Here is a 19,111-nt window from a genome sequence, read left to right as displayed (position 1 = left end):
GATGTATTATAGACTTTCTCTCTAGCTAATCATTTCGTCAAAGGATCTGCTAAATTTTCACCAGTGCATACAAGATCCACTCTTACAACTCCTTTAGAGATGTAGTATCTAACAGTGTTGTGATTTCTTCTAATTTGATGTCTTTTACCATTATAATAATAGTGTTCAATTTCTAAAATAGTTGTGGTACTATCGCAGTGGATCAACACAACTGGCATAGGTTTTTCCAACACAGGGATCTCAAATAGAAAATATCTTAACCAACTTGCTTCTTCACTAGCAGTCGCTAATGATATTATCTCAAACTCCATCATGGACTGAGCCATGATAGTCCGTTTATTTGATTTCTAAGATACAGATCCTCCACCTATATTGAATATATAGATACTAGTTGCTTTGGAATCATCTGATAAGGTATTCCAATCTGCATCACTATATCCTTCAAGTATAACAGGAAATCTCTGATAATGCAAAACAAGATTTATAGTATTTTTAAGATACCACATGACTCGCTCAATAGCTTGCCAATGCTCGTTACTCAGTCTACTAGTAAATCTGCACAAAAATCTTACGGCATATGCAATATCAGGTCCAGTACAATCAGTGACATACCTAAGACTGCCAATGATGCTCGCATACTCTGTTTGTCTGGCACTTCCACCGGTGTTCATAAACAGTTTCATACTTGGATCGTATAGTGTGCCTGCAGGTCTACAGTCAAAGTAATTATACATCTTTAAGATCTTTTCCACATAGTGTGCTTGATCCAAAGAAATTCCTTACTCAAATTTGGTGATCTTGATACCAAGAATCAAGTTTGCTCCTCTTAGGTATTTCATATTAAATTTGTTGCCCAACAGTGATTTCACTTCATTAACGGTATGAATGTTTGATCAAAATATGAGTAGGTCGTCTAAATAGAGACATATGATAGTGCAGATGTGATTCTCCGATTTGTGATAAGTGAATTTTCCACTTTCATTCACTTTGTACCTATTCAATATTATTAAGTTATCAAACTTTTCATGTCATTACTTTGGAGCTTGTTTTAGACCATACAGAGACTTGTCTAACTTACAAGCATTATTTTCTTGTCCATGGATCACAAACCCTTCCGGTTGTTCCATATAGATTTCTTTTTCTTAGTCACTGTTTAAAAAAGTTGTTTTAACATTGATTTGGTGTACTATTAAGTTATAAATAGAAACTATTGAAATAAGTACCCTAATGGATGTAATTCTAGTGATTGAAGAAAAGGTGTCGAAGAAAACTATATTTTCTCTTTGTTTAAAACCCTTGGCTACAAGGCGAGCCTTGTATATATCAATAGTTACATCAGGATTTAGTTTATTTTTCAAAACCCATTTACAACCTATTGGTTCGCAATCAGAAGGCAAGTCTACTAAGTGTCAGGTTCTGTTAGTTTCTAGAGAATTTATCTCATCGTTAATAGCTTCTTGCCATAAATCGGCATCCAGAGATGACAAGGCTTCTTGAATATTTGTTGGATCTTCTTCTACAATATAAGCCTCATAATAGAGATCACAGTCTTTAGCAACTCTTACTCTTTTACTTCGTCGAAGTTTTGTTTCTACATTGTCGTTGTTTTCTATGCTTCTTATCACAAGAATATGACTTGATTTTCCCCCAGTATTTCTCGATTTGAAAGGAAATTTATCTTCATATAATTCAACATCACTTGATTCTATGATCACTTTTTCATTTAAGTCATAAAACCTATATGCCTTATTGTTTGCTGCATACCCAATGAATACATATTCATAGGCTCTACTAATGAGTTTAACTCATTTCGGATATGGAATTCTGACATAAGTCAGACAGCCCCAAGTTCTCAAATATGAAAATTTTGGTTGTCTTTTCTTTAATATCTCATCAGAAGAGATCTTACTTTTTGACTTGGGAACTCTATTTAGGAAATAGCAAACAGTCAATGAAATTCCCTCCCCCACCCCCACCCCACCCACCGCACCTCTTTAATAATTGACTTATGCGAAGTCTTAGTTATTTTAACTTGACTACAATATTCACATTTATTTTAATTATTGATATTTAGTTTAGGAATTATGCCTAAGTTGCTTGCATTAGAAATGACTCGCTTATTAACGTGACAAAGTCTAGTATGCCAAATATAAAAATCACATAAAGAGTAAACAAAAGGAGAAAATTTACTCAAATCAATATATAACTTAAACATGTCATCAGCGCCATGCCCTTTCCCAACAAAAATACCATTCTTAGTGATGGTGTACAAATCTGCCCAAAAACTGACTAAATCCTGCCTTATTTAAAAGAAAACCAGAAACAAGATTCTTCCTAATTTTAGGAACATGCATGACCTCTTTCAAGATTAAAGTCTTTCTTGAGGTGAAGTTCATCTCAACGTCTCCAATTCCAGCAACATTAGTGGTGTGAGCATCTCCCAACAATACTTTCTTATCTTCAGCATTCGTGTATGTCTTGAACATATCAAGATCACAACAGACATGATGAGAGACGCCAATGTCTATCCACCAACAATCACTTCAATGAATTGCTCATCAGTCACGTTAACTTGTGCATTATAACCAACAAGTTTAAGCATGCTCTTACATTGTTTAGTCATATGAGGCCCTTGACAGATTCTCATTCTTAATTCGGTTCACAGCATTGTGATTCTGATTCTTTAATGGTTTGTCCACAGGCTTCAGAACCGCCTAATTCTTTAATTTTTGTCTGTAGGCTTCAGAACCGCCTAATTTTTTAATGTTTGTCTGTAGGCTTCAGAATTGCCTAATTCTTTAATGGTTTGTGTGTAGGCTTCATAAACCAAACCGAGCCGACTAGACAAATGACGGAAGGCGCACATGTGTTATGTTTCATGGTAGTGTTTCTCACCCTACCACAAAATTGGGTACCCCTTAGGCCCAACCCAGTTTGTCCACTTGGAATATATAAACACTACTAAAGTGTGATCTTCCATCGATGTGGGACTTTAATGAATATTTTCAAATTTACTAACACACTTTAGCTCATACTTATGCTCATTTATTGTCAACTTAATACCATTAATTTCTTCCAAATTGCCACTCCAAATTATCATCATTCCAAATATTCGAACACTTTCATTATCATTAAGTTTTACAAACATGATAATTTCATCTTGAATATTGAATTGATTTTATTATGAATTATTTTTCTCTTCATACTAATCATTTATGAATTTTATTTTTTCACATAATTTCATTTATTACTTATTCATTTAATATCTCTTTTTCCTATGATAATTTTTACTATAGAGTTAAATTGTGTTAAACTTGCATAAAGTCTAAAAGCAAAACGAGAGTCTATGCTCAAGGTTAGCTCACGATCTCTTATTATTTTATTTTTTTTATTATATGAAAAAATCACATCGTATTTTTATTTGAGATTAATTACTATGCACTGTCAATTTAAAAAGATTTACACTGTCGATTCATCATCATCACCCGTCTGCATTACTTTATAGATTTTTAAAATAAAAGTCAAACTTATTTCAATATCCAACGTCTAAGATTAACTGACGGTGTAAAATCTTTTTACATTGTTAGTGTATTTCAATTAAATTTTTTTTATTTATTATCACATTGTATTTTGATCTCCCTCCTCTCTTAAATTTTATTTCTTTTATGAAAAATTGATATTGTATTTTAATTTATTAATTATCTATGTATTTATTTTAATTTATTTTAAACTGCTTATAACTATTTTATGTATGACTAATTTTATGGAGGAAATTATGACTTTAACCTTCGTGATCAATGTTGAGTCTCATCAAATTAAAGTTGTATTATTGAATATCTTTCTAAATTCTTTTCATCTTTTTAACACATTTTCTTCTTCTCCAATCTATGTTTTATATTTTTTTTACAATTAATGTTTTCCTAGATTAAACATTTTGGTTATAAAATAATTATCTTCTACCACAAGTTAAATTGATATGTAATTATGTAATTGACATAATTGAATTGATATTTTAAAATATGTTTTAATCTTTTTTGCATATTTCATTTACTTTAGAATGTCTTTCATGTAAAAATCATTGTTGATTTGATCAATCTTATATACAATAAGAATTTTCATAAATAGCCTTTTATATGATCATTACTATTCTATAAATAGATATGTGTAGAATCATAGTCTAATTCAATAATAGTCTAATTCATAAGTTTTTGATTATAAATTCTGTTCAATTTTCAATCTCCATTTGATTTTAAATATTTTTGTTTTATATTTTGAAGAATTTTGGTTTAAGTGATGTATCATGTTGCCAAGTGATTGATGATAATAGTTCAAACAATTTTCATTAATTTTCAAATTTTATTACCTTTTGGATGTATTACTTTCATTTTATTTTGAGTTATGCAAAAGTAGATATTTTGAATGTTTATAAAATTTATGTATAATGAGTGATATTTTGAATTACCATTTATTAAATTGATACGTTTAAATCTGTGAAGAGAGAGAGAGAAAGATATGTATTTTGTACCACCGCGAATAAGATACATCTAGAAAATATATTAAATATAATATTAATTGGTATTGATGCAACATAAATGTCTAACGATATATATATATATATATATATATATATATATATATATATATATATATATATATATATATATATATATATATATATATATATATATATATATATATATATATAAAAGAAAATACAATTGTGCCACGTGTTATACATGAGTGTCTAATTAAAAACTAAGATTTATGTAAAATATTCACAATGCACATAATCCACAACGGAAGATCACGATAACGGAAATCTTCAAAACATTATCATACAAACTCATCATTACCTTTAACCTGCAAAGAACCACCTAAAAAGCAACAATAATAATGGGTTGAGATAATAATCTCAATGAGTTCCCTTTCTTATGGGTTCACTCAAATCTAAAGGGATCTCTTATTGATTCTTAACTTAAGTCTTTCATCTTCGTCCTACTTGTGTACACTGACATAATAGAACGAGGGCTTAAGCATCTAATGAAATTTACGTTTCATGTGAAAAACACACAAAATGAGTTCATATAAACTCAAAGCATAAAGCACGAAACATCATTCCCCGATTGGACCTACATCTAGAGCAAGGCTCAGTTCACGCATGTTCGTATGAATCGACTTTTTTGTGGATTCGGATTCTCCATAGGACTCAAACCCACTTCCAGAACTGTCACTCCTATGAGACTCGAACCCACTCAGAGTATATTTCACCGTATGGAACCCGAACCCACTTAGGCGCCTACCTCTCTTCCATTGATCCAATCCATAGTTGGGACTCAAACCCATTATGAGGCACAAATCATTGGTGTCACATCCCCAATTATACTTTACATAAGCATCTTTATTGGGATGTGCAGGATCAAGAATAATTTCTTAATATGTGACTGATTCTCAATAATCACCTCATGATTATTCTCATCAAACATTATGTAATCATATCACAATTACCATGGGTTGATATCACAATTAACATTATGTAATCACAATATACTACAATGTGTTTCCATACAATCTAGTTCAATTCACAATTCAATCATCATTAACCATCCATGTCATCTGGCACTTTTTGTAAATGGAACGATCCATCTCTAGCAACTACTCATTCATGGATGCACACCAAGGCACCTCTTACAATCAAGCATTGCAACCTAAGTTATTTACCATAACCTAAGTTATCTTTATTAATTCATTTTCTAGTTACAAACCTAGGTTTAACCTCACTTTTCATCATAGATTTTAATCAATTACTACATTTATTTCTTTATATAAAAGACAACTCATATTTTAAGTTCGTTGAATAATCAATGTATTTGATCAATTTATAGACTAGATACATTTATTATTCAATAAACCTACAAAGCAAGTTAGCTCTTATAAAAAGGAACTGAGGTAGTATTATGCATTCAACACAAGCAAACAATCCATAGTATATTTCATAATACACACATGTTAACTCACACGCATACACTTCACAACATGATACATGAAATACACATAATAGTTCATTATCAATTAGGACTTTCAGAATAAAGGTTCTTTACCAATATCCAACAATTAACATTTGGAATTCATATAAGTTTTTCTCATAAGTTCTTCACTTAACTTATTATATAAACCTTAGGCGAAGCTTTCACGCAACTCGCTTAGACCTAAACTATTTCACCTACATGCCATATAATAAGTGTGCGTACGATCATTCTATGGTGGGGATTACACGGATCAAACAGGGAAATTGTAGTGGGATAAGAACATATAAGTAACAATATTTTATATCCCTTTGTGTTATCTTTTAAACACATTCTACTGCGTCTCATTCCGAATTACGAAACTAAAGTTACGTCACAAAGAATGTTAGAGAAAAAAATATAAAGTTGACAGGCTCGCTTAGCGCCACCAGGCGGGGCTGAGCGAGACTGTTACAGAAGGTTGTGCTTGAAGCCTCAGAAAAAAGAAGATCATGCTTGAAGCCCCGAGAAGTGGCTGAAGGCTTGCTGAGCACCCCAAGGCGGGGCTAAGCGAGCGTATCAGTAATTTCAACTTTCAGAACTGATAAAACTCCATTTTCTACAATTTTTATCTACTCTAAGACATGTATAATCACCTTTTAACATACCCAATAATCGCATACCTTAAATTCAACTTAAACTTCATGGTGATCACAACAATGCATCAAAGAAATAACAACTAAAACATAGCATATTATCATGAAATTAACAACAATAACATAAAACATGATCATAGTCATATACCAGCCATTAATTTCACCATCAAGTAAAAGATCATTAAACCTTAACCCCATTTTTCATGAATTCTTTTTCCAAAAGGTAGAACTACCTAGAAGCCACCTTGGTAGATGAAGATGATTGATGATGAAAATGGTTGTATTTGGCTTTGATTCAAGCTTTTCCTTCTCCTTTCTAGGTTCTTCCTCTTCTTCTCCAAAGTCCTCTCTCTTTCTCTTCATTCTTCTTCTTTCTCTTTTCCTTTCTTTCTTTCCTCCTTACTATATTTTCTTCTCTTTTTCTTTTTATCTCTTTTCTTTCTAATAAAGGAATGAGTGGTTCGTAAGAATAGAAGAGAGGAAAATATCTAAAAGGATATTTTTATCTTTTAGAGAATAATTGATCAATTATTCATGTTTCCAAAATATTTCTTCTCTTATAATCAGTCTCTCCCACAATGAGTGACTCAATGTGTGACTCATTTAGAATAAAAGAGTGTCTCAAAATAAGTGACTCATTTCAATTTTCAATGCATATTTTCCAATTTTACTCTTTAATTAATATTATTTTCATCATTTCTAATAAATGATAAGGGTAATATAGTAAAAATGTCATCTCTCTCTTTAATTTATTCTTTTTTCTTAATCTATGTGAAATGGTTAACTGGTTCATTTATTATGGAACGAAGAGAGTAAGTTAATAAAGACTAACCTTACTGAGTAAGAATTAAGTTCATGAGAGTTCATTAATTACTTTATTTGTCCAGATTGATAATTAATAGAATATTTAAAAAATTAATATGTTCCAAACGATAACAACTGACATATAATAGATCTAATAGAGCACTAAGAGGATATGAGATATTATATGGTTGCTCTATCATGTATATCCAAATTATTGATTGAGCTATACTTTTCCTTTTGTTATATGTTGGTTTAAATGAGACTCTGGGTCATTCTTTTTTTACTTTTAACTAACTGTAATTAGTTAAAGTGGAACTAAAAAAAACTAAATCGATTATCAAATATTTTAACTTTTTTGTGCAAATGATTGTAATATAATATCGTAGGATAAGTTATTGAAAGTAAATTTTAATCTAATCAAGATTTAGAGGATAAATTTAAACCCAAGTTTCTTTATGTTTAGTTCAATTAAAATTCACTTATACAAAAATTTGTTCATGCGGTATTTCTTAAACATATAACAAATTTAAAGTGAATCCAACTCCTTTATTTTATGATGTGTTCCTATTTAAAGTAGTAGAGAGTATAAATAATCTAATTTTTATTACATGATACAACTATCGAGCATTAACAGGAGTGAAGTACTATTCAATTGAAAAGACAAGATTAGACTTTGAAAACAATATGACATAAATTAATTCCATATTATTCAATATTTTAAATTTATTTTTTAGATTATAATTATTAATTATATATCTTAGAATCGCACAGAAAAATGTTTAGTTTAGTTGTAAAAAAAAATTAGAAATGTTTTATTTAAAAAAAAAAAAAGTTAAAGTGAGTCATTGCAAAGTTTTAAATGTTTAGTCATTTTTAAAATGGAGAATATTCTTTTCACCCTTATATGTGTATATTAATAATGATATACGGACATGCATGTTCCGCAAAGCTCACAAAAAATAGGACGGGTAAGGAAAACATAATTGAGAGTACAGACCTAAAATTTTACCAAATCCCGTACAAAAATGTGAGTGGGGCGGGGAGGACCCGTAGACACTGCATCTTTTAATTGATAGTCTGTATTATGTTTATGGTTGGCTATTTGATGACGATTCAGTTAACAATGGTTTCATAGTATGTGAGGTTTCCGACCAGTATGGTATCAGAGCCTCGTTAAGAAGAAGGGGTGCATATGGTGTGAATATAGTAAAGAGAGTGAATAAGGGAGAAAATCACTTAAACATGGAAACACTTGAACCAAACACTCAACCTATTACTACTACTTCTTCTTTATTGCTTCCTAAACTCTGTAAAAAGACAAATTTGCATAAAATAGAAAACCTTATTGAGTATTCTCATGTTCCAGAAGATGCTTAAATTTTCGAAACAATACCTCCTCTATTAAGCTCGTACAACATATTCAAAAGATAAAGAAGTGTTACCAGATCCATCCGAAATCTTATCTCTACAAACCACCCTCATATGAAAGAATACGTCCAGTCGTCTAGACTAGACCAATGTAGCTTAAGAGCTACGAACCAAGAGCAGTACGTAGATTTGGAGATTCCCTAGTATCTCATAAGTCACTGGAAGACTGAAGGATATACAACCTTACACTTTGGGGATGTCAGACTCATACTTTCCCTACACGGGAGGAAGAATCAACCTGTCTTTTGCAAAATAACTCTACTAGACTCAAGCTACCTCCACTATGAAAATGTTGTGATAGGAACTGTTCTCGCCACACTTCATACATGGAGTGTTGTCCTCACCATTTTTCCATACTATAACGTGAGTCTCAATGATAATACTTTATCCACGAGACTAAAGGTACAAGTCTAGATTACCGAATCTGACCAAGTACCAGAAGCCATGTCAGCTACTCTTCATCACTAAATAATATATAGCTTACAGAATCACTTGATAGATCTCCCTCTCTCATGTTACTATTCTGATTCATTATTGGTTATCACCAATAGAGAAGAAGACATACCCTCTATAGTCCAAATTCCGAGAAGGATTACAAGGAAAGAGTTAACTCAGTTAATTCCCCTTGAATGGATAATCAACTACGAGAGACTCCATGTTGATAGAAGACCTATCCAATCCCAAGAGGCTACTTTCAGAAGATCTATTAACAAGACGGTCAAGACAATTTTCAAAAAGCCAGACGAAGGGTCGATGGCGGATAAGACGAACAAGAGTGTTCCAGACAATGATGATCCAACCAGTTTTAAAAGAAGATTGATGTCCTGTCTATGCTATTACAACATAAGGAAACCCCATCTACGCTGATAAAATAGATAGCCACTTCATCTGGGATGTTGATCCAACAAGATGTGACCCAAATTGTGACTGTTGAATGCATGACAATGATATTGACCGAGATATCATTCTTCCCAAAACAAAGAAAAAGGGGAGGTGTAAACCCTCTCCACCTCCCCAAAGAAGATTTGATCCAGACAATGGTCCATGGGTAGGTATCCATGAGAAAAAGAAACCTCTCTCTATCTATGAGGAAGGACTTAAAATCCTCAAGAAAGAAGGATTATTTCCACCTTATGATCCAACTCTTGTTACATGGTCACCAACAGACCATTGTAAATCACTATATCCTCCAGCCATTGTCCAACCAATTCCTTGCTTTATGTACTCAACTGTAACTCCAGAGTACGATCGACAATTTCCTTCCTTGGAAATAAAAATGGATCAAATCACAGGCAGAACATCTAAACCCTTCATTCATCCTAGTGAAGTCCAGCCCGATGGGAAACTTAAACCTTTAACTCAAGCTGAAGAAGTTCTAAACTGGCAATCTGAAAACATGGTTTCTCAAAATGAGATTCTCCAAAACCTTGACAAAAGGATGTATAAGATTGTTGAGAAAATAGACGAGACAGATGGGTATCTCAAGGTTTTATCCCAAAAAATGAAGAAGCATTACAGGAGCTTAAAAGCCCAAGTATCTCAGTTGGATCGTGATTTGCGGCATATGTTAGAAGAGAGAATTTTTGGCAAAACTTTTAACTAAAAGGAAAGAGAAATCAGAAATCTACAAGGCCAAGTAAAAGAGATAAATGATTTCTTAAGAGCCTCTCATGAAAGAAAACCCAAGCCTGTTGAAAAATCTGTCTTTGACCCTCCTGTTTTTCCTACATATTTCAAAAAAACAGAAATGCCTTCTCCTTTCTACCCTACTTATGTTTCATCACCACCAGATCAGGTTAGATACATAACTACAGCTTATAGGCCAAAATCTACTAGGACTGCAACTCCCTCGACCTCAAAGACAAAAGGCAAAGTTTCCTGCCTGAGTGCTTCATCCTTGGACTCTCAGGATATCCCTGAAACACCTCCTCCAAAAATCCAAAAAGAAGAAGAAACTCGTGATAAAGGTTTTCAAGCCATGGCGATCACTAGAAATTATGAATCTTCCCATAAAAATCACCATCTTGCTGAAACATCGGCACAAAAGGAAGATGAGTCCTCGACATATGGTGACAACAACTCTGATCAAGAAATATCTACTGATGAAACACCAAGGTTTGCTTCATCAAAATCAGAATCTGAAGACAACTATATCCTAAGACTATTCATGGAAAATATAAAGGAGGAAGAATCCTTTTTTGAGGAAGAGTCCCCTGAAGAAACTTTGATCCCTGAAAGGACTAAACCAAATGGTTGTCCTTGGTTCACTTTTGATGATATTCCACCCAGCCACTAGAGAAAAAGATTACTTAAATTTGGAGCTTAGCTTGACACCCAGATGATGAAAACAAGTGTAGATAGCTATAAGATCATTTAAGAATTTTGTTGTAAGATGACAGGCACGATGAAAGAATGGTATCACAATCTTGGAACTTTCAAACAAGATGAGTTACACCGTCTAGTAACTATAGCTAATATTCATGGTGTGCTTCAGCGTGAATTTATTGGTGATATGAAGATGTTTGATAGGAAAAACAGATAAGAATTCTTTCAGATGAAGTGTTGTTCCCTCAAAACAAAGGACCTCGACAAACACTATCATAGGATGGCACAGGGATATTATGTCCTTAATGGATACAATGACCCTAGTCTCAAGAATACCTATGTCTCCTCTCTACCACAAGAACTCCAGCCAGAGATTCATAGAATATTAGCCACAACTCAAAGGGATATTGAAATTCTGGTATCAGATATGAGATGTCGAAGGTAATGTCACGACACTAATATCTGAACAATACAAACAGGATAAAGATAAAGAATAGTAAAGCAAGAGACACAAGCAATTGTTAACCCAGTTCGGTGCAACTCACCTACGTCTGGGGGCTACCAAGCCAGGAAGGAAATCCACTAAATAGAATCAGTTCAAAGACTCTCAGTAAACTCCATAAGTTACAGTCTTTTCACCTAATCTCTACCCTTATGACTTCTACCTAAGAACTCTTAGATATGAGATCCCATCTCACTCCCCCTCAATCACACCTATGATATTAAACAATAATTCCTTATGAAAAGAAGACACTCTTCAAAGACACACACTTGATTTTGCTTAGCAGCTTCAATCAAGTAGACACACACTCATGCTTAAAAGCTTAGAGTGACAAATTACAACTCAAAAATCAGACCAATTCAATCATCTATGGATGAATTGAATGGCTTACAAGTCACACGACCACACAAGACACAAACCCTTATTCTCTCTCAATATTTCGCTCAGTATTTCTTGTGTATCAAATTAGGTTTTCCATGTCCTTTTTATAGAAGCATTCAGCTGGGCTTGGACATCATAAAACCCTAAAACTATTTTCCATTCAAATCTTCTCATGACAACTGATTAGATCTCTTTGGAAAATAAGTAAATCTAGTTGTAATTAATGATTGAATGCGTTTGTAAATAAGATCTTCAATCATACATAGATTGCCATTAAAAGCGCAATCACATAACACATAACATTCACACTGAATGTTCTGTGTACATATGTCATGACATCGGGTCTGATATCCTGGAATAATCCTGCATAATTCCATTTTAAATTTCCAACAAGTACATAATATCAGATGTTTAAGACATCACATGCAACATCTTGTGAACACTCTTTGTTTTACCAAAATTGTTTCCAACCCTTAGAACCAACAAACTCCCCCTTTGGCAAATTTTGGCTAAAACATATATCTGTCCATTTTGTTCACAAGAAAAATACATCAGCAGTTAAACAGCATAACAATGTTTAAGCAACAGCAGAAGCAAACAAAATTACTAGCTATAATAGCAACTAGTAAACACACAAACATACATAAGGATACTTATTCTCCCCCTAAGTCTGTTCAATACAGACATCTCCTTTAATAATAATAGCACCTGTAACAAACAGAGTCACCCTCTAACATCTCTTTCAACATCTCAGAACAGAACATCATTCAGTCTCCCATCAAACATCTCCTTCAACTTCAGTTGTTCACCTGTTTGGCCTAGCTAGCTACAACAGCACTGCAGATCTTCATAATCCACACATTTAACTGCAGCTCTCCACATAATCACTTCTCCCCCTTTTTAGTCAAAATAGACCAAAGGTGACCAATTAGACAAAATAAATGTCAATCAGCCTAGCAGAGAATGTCACAAGAGATGTTATAACATATAAAATGTTAGGAGATACAAACCATAATTATACACAGCTGCAATAGCTAAGATAATTAGAAATCCATGGAACTCATAAAGAGCCCAAATATTACATCAAGGCATCAGTAAGGACTGCAAAAAATGACAAACATTAACCAGAAAAAAAACAACACATAATCCAGCATCCAGAACAGCCAAAACATCATCCAGACCAGCATCCAAAACACACAGTCTTCATAACAGGGGGAGGACCTTCACAACTTCCTCTCACAAACACCTTGCAAAATTCCTTGCTATTTTTGTCAGAAATATCCTCTGGGATATTAACCACAAACTCTTTTACTAATCCTTCAAAACATTGGGGTAAAGCAACAACAGTTTTCATCAGACCAGCAGACTTATTAATTCCATGACTTCCTTCACGTCTACAGCCTCCTTCCCTAGCTCCCTCTCAATAGCAACTCTCCTTTGCATAACAAACTTCCACTTGGCAGCACCATCTTCCAGATGGAAAGAAATGTTGTCCAAATGTATAGCTACAACCTTAGCTGGAGACTTTTTAACAGTCTGCCTTTTAGCAGGAGAGATGTCTGGGACATCGTCTTCGACATCATCTTCAGAATCAAATCTTTTTCTGATCTTCCTCTTCTTGACCTCTACTTTACTCCATGATTTAGAGGGTCCTACACCAGCAGTCTTCTTCCTAGTTCTGGCTGCCAACATCTCAGCCACAGTCTTACCTTTCCTGGTCTTCATTTTCCTTGCAACACTTGATTTCAAATGATGAACCAAGGTGTCATCTTCTTCTTCTTGATTGTTTCCAGTCATGAAAGAATGGCCAGGGGCGTCGCCTGGAATAACAGAGAGGGGAATAACCTCTAAAATATCTTCATCCAGAAACTCCATGGAGGGAGTTCTTGCTTTGTGAGTGGGCTTTGAACCTGAGGGTGAGGGATGTTGTGACATTTTGTTGAACTTTTGGGAAAAATCTTTTTTCCCTAGCAGAGGTTGTCTGAGAAGTTGGATGAAGATGGAAATGGTTGTGTTGAGGTAGCGTGTGGAAATGGCATAAATACTAGTTCCAATACTAGGTAATGATTTACCATAAATGTGGCACTTCCTTTTAAGTGGGCAGACAATATTTTTATTACCTTTTCCACTCCACTTTAATTGCTATAAATTCTCATGAATCTAAATCCCCAATTTTCCTCTTAAATATTCAACCTGATTAGCATCCCAAGCCTTTGTAAATTTGTCAGCTAATTGCATTTCATGCTTCAGTGCTATGATTTTCTCTTCCACAAATTTTCTAATGAAGTGTTGACAAATATCAATGTGCTTAGTCCTGCTGTGCTGAATAGGATTTTTGGAAATAGTTATGGCACTCAGGTTGTCATAGTACAATGTCATGACATCATGTGTGACATTGTATTCAGTCAACATTTGTTTCAACCAACCCTCTTGAGAACAGTTACTTCCAGCCTCTATGTATTTAGCTTGATATATAGCACAAACACCATTTTCATCTTTGAATACTTTCGAATGTGTAGGAGCAGAAGTCCTTGCACTCTCCATGACAAAATCTTCTTAACATTGTTCTTGGCACATTTGCTTTGAGATAGAAAGATAGACTATTCTTTCTGCTTGACTTGTAGCCCAAGTCCAACAAAGCTCTTCCCAACTTCAGACTGCGTTTGACTAGCAACATGCTCTACCATCTGATCTGACCTCCTATCAAACCCAATATTATCCACATCTATTTGAGCCACCATGAGCTTTTCTTCTGGAGGTTTCAGACAAAAATCTTTGAAGATTTCAACCACATCAAATTTGTTTTTGGTCCAGGTGTATCTGGAGAAGTCATCCACCACTGCATACTTCTTTCCACCAAGGCTTTCCACCTGCATGGGTCCCATCAAATCCATATGGAGGAGTTTTAAACTTTTGGAAGTGATGTCATGTCTGAGTTTCTGGTGTGACGTCCTTGTTTGACATTTCCCACAGACTTTTCTTTCATCAATCTTCAATTTGGGAGTTCCTCTAACAGATATAATCATTTTCATCCCATTAAGATGTAGATGGCTCAAACTTTGATGTCATGTCTTCACTCCTTTGACTAAGGTACACTTTGAGGAATAACCAATTTGAGAGCTCCACATGTAACAATTGTCTTTGGTCCTGACTCCTTTCATGACCACTTCACTTTCTTTGTTAGTAATCAAACATTCAATTTTAGTGAAGTTAACATTTAGACCTTGGTCACATAGTTGACTGATGCTTATTAGATTTACAGTCAAGCCCTTAACAAGTAGGACCTTGTCAAGTTCAGGAACTCCAGGGCAATTAAGATTACATATCCCCTTGATTTCACCCTTTGCTCCATCACCAAAGGTTACATAGCTCGTGGCATGAGGATGAAGGCCGGTTAGCAGGTCTTTGTTTCTAGTCATGTGTCTGGAGCATCCCACTATCAAAATACCAATCTTCTTTGGCTGAAAATCTGAAGGAAGTGTGAGCTATTAGACTTGTAACATTAGTCTTAGGAACCCATTGCTTTTTGTTGACAGGCCTGTGATGTTTGGGTCTAGGTTGATGGTGAGTCTGATGATGAACAGGGCTAGGATAACCATACACCTTATAGCAGAAGGGCTTTTTGTGGCCAAATTTTCCACAGTAATGGCATCTCCATCTTTGGGGTTTCCCTTTCTGATGTCTTCCCTTACGATGTTGTGACAAATGATGTGACGTCTCAGGTTTTCTTTTAATATGGCTACTCTTGAGTTTGGATTTAGGTTTGCCACCAGTGTAACTGCACTCAGCCTTAAATTCATTGAACCCAATGCCAGATTTGTCTCCTGTTGTTTGACCAGTCTGGAGAATCTTGTCTAAGGTGTCAGATCCATTGTTAAGCATTCTTACATACTTGGCCATCTCATCCAGTTTAGAATGTAAGAGTACAACTTCAGTCTTCAACTTGGAGATGGTTTCCACATGTTCTCTCTTCTCATTCTCCAGCTGAGTTATCACTTTCTTCTGACTTTCAACTTGTCTGCACACTTCTGCACTTCTGTGACACAACTCTCTGTAGGTAGTGGCCAGCTCTTCAAAGGTTACTTCATCATCACTTGAATCTTCATCAGAACCCCCATCTTCCAGTCAATGCAGTCACATGATTTGCAGCTTCTTCTGTTTCTTGAGGTAGGTCCCACATTCTGTTCTAATGTGACCATACCTATCACATTCATAACACTGAACTTTTTTTCCTTCTATGGGCTTTTCATCTGACTTTGTCCTTCTTCCAATATTGTTGGATTTACTGATGCCAGATGTGATGTTCTTGACATTGGCCTTAGATCTTACATCCATCTTTTTCATAAGTCTGTTGAACTGTTTTCCCGGCATTGCTACATCATTTTCCAGATCTTCATCAATATCTTGACCATCTTCCTCATCTTCCCTTTCAGTGTTTGACATGAAGGTTATGCTTTTGGCTTTCTTTTCAGATCCATCACACATTCCCATCTCAAATGTTTGGAGGGATCCAATTAGCTCATCAACTCTCATATTTGAGATGTCTTGAGATTCTTCTATGGTTGTCACCTTCATAGCAAATCTCTTAGGGAGTGACCTAAGTATTTTCCTTACTAACTTTTCATCTGACATCTTTTCTCCCAGAGCTCCAGAGGCATTGGCAATTTCAAGGATATTCATGTGAAATTCATGAATATTTTCATCTTCTTTCATCCTTAAATTTTCAAACTTGGTAGTGAGCAACTGCAATCTAGACATCTTTACTCTAGAGGTGCCTTCGTGAGTGGTCTTGATGATGTCCCGAGCATCTTTAGCCACCTCACAGTTGTTTACCAATCTGAAGATATTCTTGTCTACTCCATTGAATATCGCATGCAATGCTTTAGAATTTCCAAGGGCTAGATCATCCTCCTCCATGGACCATTGTTCTTCAGGTTTCTTAACAGTTGTGGCTTCTCCTTCCTTAGTAACTACTGGATGTTCCGAGCCTGTTAACACAACCTTCCAAGCCTTATTATCAAGAGATTTTAGGAAAGATACCATTCGAGGTTTCCAATAGTCATAGTTAAATCCATCCAAAATTGGTGGCCTATGAACAGATCCTCCATCTCTCTCCATAGTACCAGAAAGTATCGTCCCTAGATCTCACCCAGAACCAGAGCAGGATGCCTGCTCTGATACCAATTGAAATTCTGGTATCAGATATGAGATGTCGAAGGTAATGTCACGACACTAATATCTGAACAATACAAACAGGATAAAGATAAAGAATAGTAAAGCAAGAGACACAAGCAATTGTTAACCCAGTTTGATGCAACTCACATACGTTTGGGGGCTACCAAGCCAGGAAGGAAATCCACTAAATAGAATTAGTTCAAAGACTCTCAGTAAACTCCACAAGTTACAGTCTTTTTCACCTAATCTCTACCCGTATGACTTCTACCTAAGAACTCTTAGATATGAGATCCCATCTCACTCCCCCTCAATCACACCTGTGATATTAAACAATAATTCCTTATGAAAAGAAGAGACTCTTCAAAGACACGCACTTGATTTTGCTTAGCAGCTTCAATCAAGTAAACACACACTCATGCTTAAAAGCTTAGAGTGACAAATTACAACTCAAAAATCAGACCAATTCAATCATCTATGGATGAATTGAATGGCTTACAAGTCACACGACCACACAAGACACAAACCCTTATTCTCTCTCAATATTTCGCTCAGTATTTCTTGTGTATCAAATCAGATTTTCCATGTCCTTTTTATAGAAGCATTCAGCTGGGCTTGGACATCGTAAACCCCTAAAGCTATTTTCCATTCAAATCTTCTCATGACAGCTGATTAGATCTCTTTGGAAAATAAGTAAATCTGGTTGTAATTAATGATTGAATGTGTTTGTAAATCAGATCCTCAATCATTCATAGATTGCCATTAAAAGCGCAATCACATAACACATAACATTCACACTGAATGTTCTGTGTACAGATGTCATGACATCGGGTCTGACATCCTGAAACAATCCTGCATAATTCCATTTTAAATTTCCAGCAAGTACATAATATCAGATGTTTAAGACATCACATGCAACATCTTGTGAACACTCTTTGTTTTACCAAAATTGCTGCCAACCCTTAGAACCAACAGATATCAAAACCATGAGTCTTGGACAAATTCACCAGGTGACGATAGAAGCACTTGAAAAGCTTTGTAGTTTTCATCACCAATTTTTAGAAGTTATGGAACAAAAGTCATAATTCACCCACGCCTATAGAAAGCCCTACCCGGAGATTAAGTGTAAAGACAAAAGGTGTAGTTGTGCAACAAAAAAGAAGCATCATCAACTAAAATACACCAAATCTCATAGGACCTTCCAGGGAAAGAAAAAGAAGACTATGAAGTTCTTCGGAAGAAAACCTTTCAGAGGAAAAGGGAAAAATCAGAGATGCTTTATTTATGGAAAGAAAGGGCATTTCTCTAAATAATGTCCTAATAATACCCAAAAGCCGTAAAACTGGTCAACTCTCTTCATCCTTTAGAAGGAGACTTAGAATCTTTGTATTCTGAGCAAAGCTCTGCTGACGAAGAAACAATTTTTGCCCTTCAAGACTCTTTGTCTGATGAAGCATCATCTTCGGAGTCGGAAGATGGCATATATCCCCATGTTTACTCCTTCAAAGAGATAGGAATTTCTCTTCCTACTCCACCTCTCCCTTGTGTTAAAGTTCATGTCCTCGCAACAAAGTTTTCACGTCCAAAGAAAGTTATAGCTTATATGGAAGCATTCTCCCAACAGGATCGTGGGTAACACATGTTGCATACTTTGTAGCAGCAGGTGAGAAGGTTTTAAAGACATATTTAATGACCAAGGAGAAGATAGGAATTAAATTCTTCCCAGACTGCATCGTCTGGACCAGGGTCATTGGCAGTAATCTTCCAAACAAAGATATCGTAGTAGGAATGGATGTCTATTCAGCAACAAGCAGACTTCAAATTCTCCCCACAGGAATCAA

General features: G+C 34.8%; 1 protein-coding gene across 1 annotated transcript; it reads right to left on the bottom strand.

Moving 5' to 3' along the window:
- Positions 1–347: 347 nt before the first annotated feature.
- LOC127123908 (secreted RxLR effector protein 161-like) lies at positions 348–734 on the bottom strand. Its single transcript, XM_051054083.1, has one exon. It carries the CDS (start codon positions 732–734, stop codon positions 348–350), a length of 387 nt encoding a protein of 128 aa, XP_050910040.1.
- Positions 735–19,111: the final 18,377 nt, after the last annotated feature.

Source organism: Lathyrus oleraceus, chromosome 2, assembly GCF_024323335.1.
Source record: "Lathyrus oleraceus cultivar Zhongwan6 chromosome 2, CAAS_Psat_ZW6_1.0, whole genome shotgun sequence".
In the NCBI taxonomy this organism is placed as follows: Eukaryota; Viridiplantae; Streptophyta; class Magnoliopsida; order Fabales; family Fabaceae; genus Lathyrus; species Lathyrus oleraceus.
The sequence above is the reverse complement of the archived record's forward strand: the minus strand, read 5'-3'. Positions and strand labels throughout refer to the sequence as shown.

Coding starts and splice junctions, on each gene's coding strand:
- LOC127123908 (XM_051054083.1), bottom strand. CDS start 734: ATGTATAATTACTTTGACTGTAGACCTGCAGGCACACTATACGATCCA.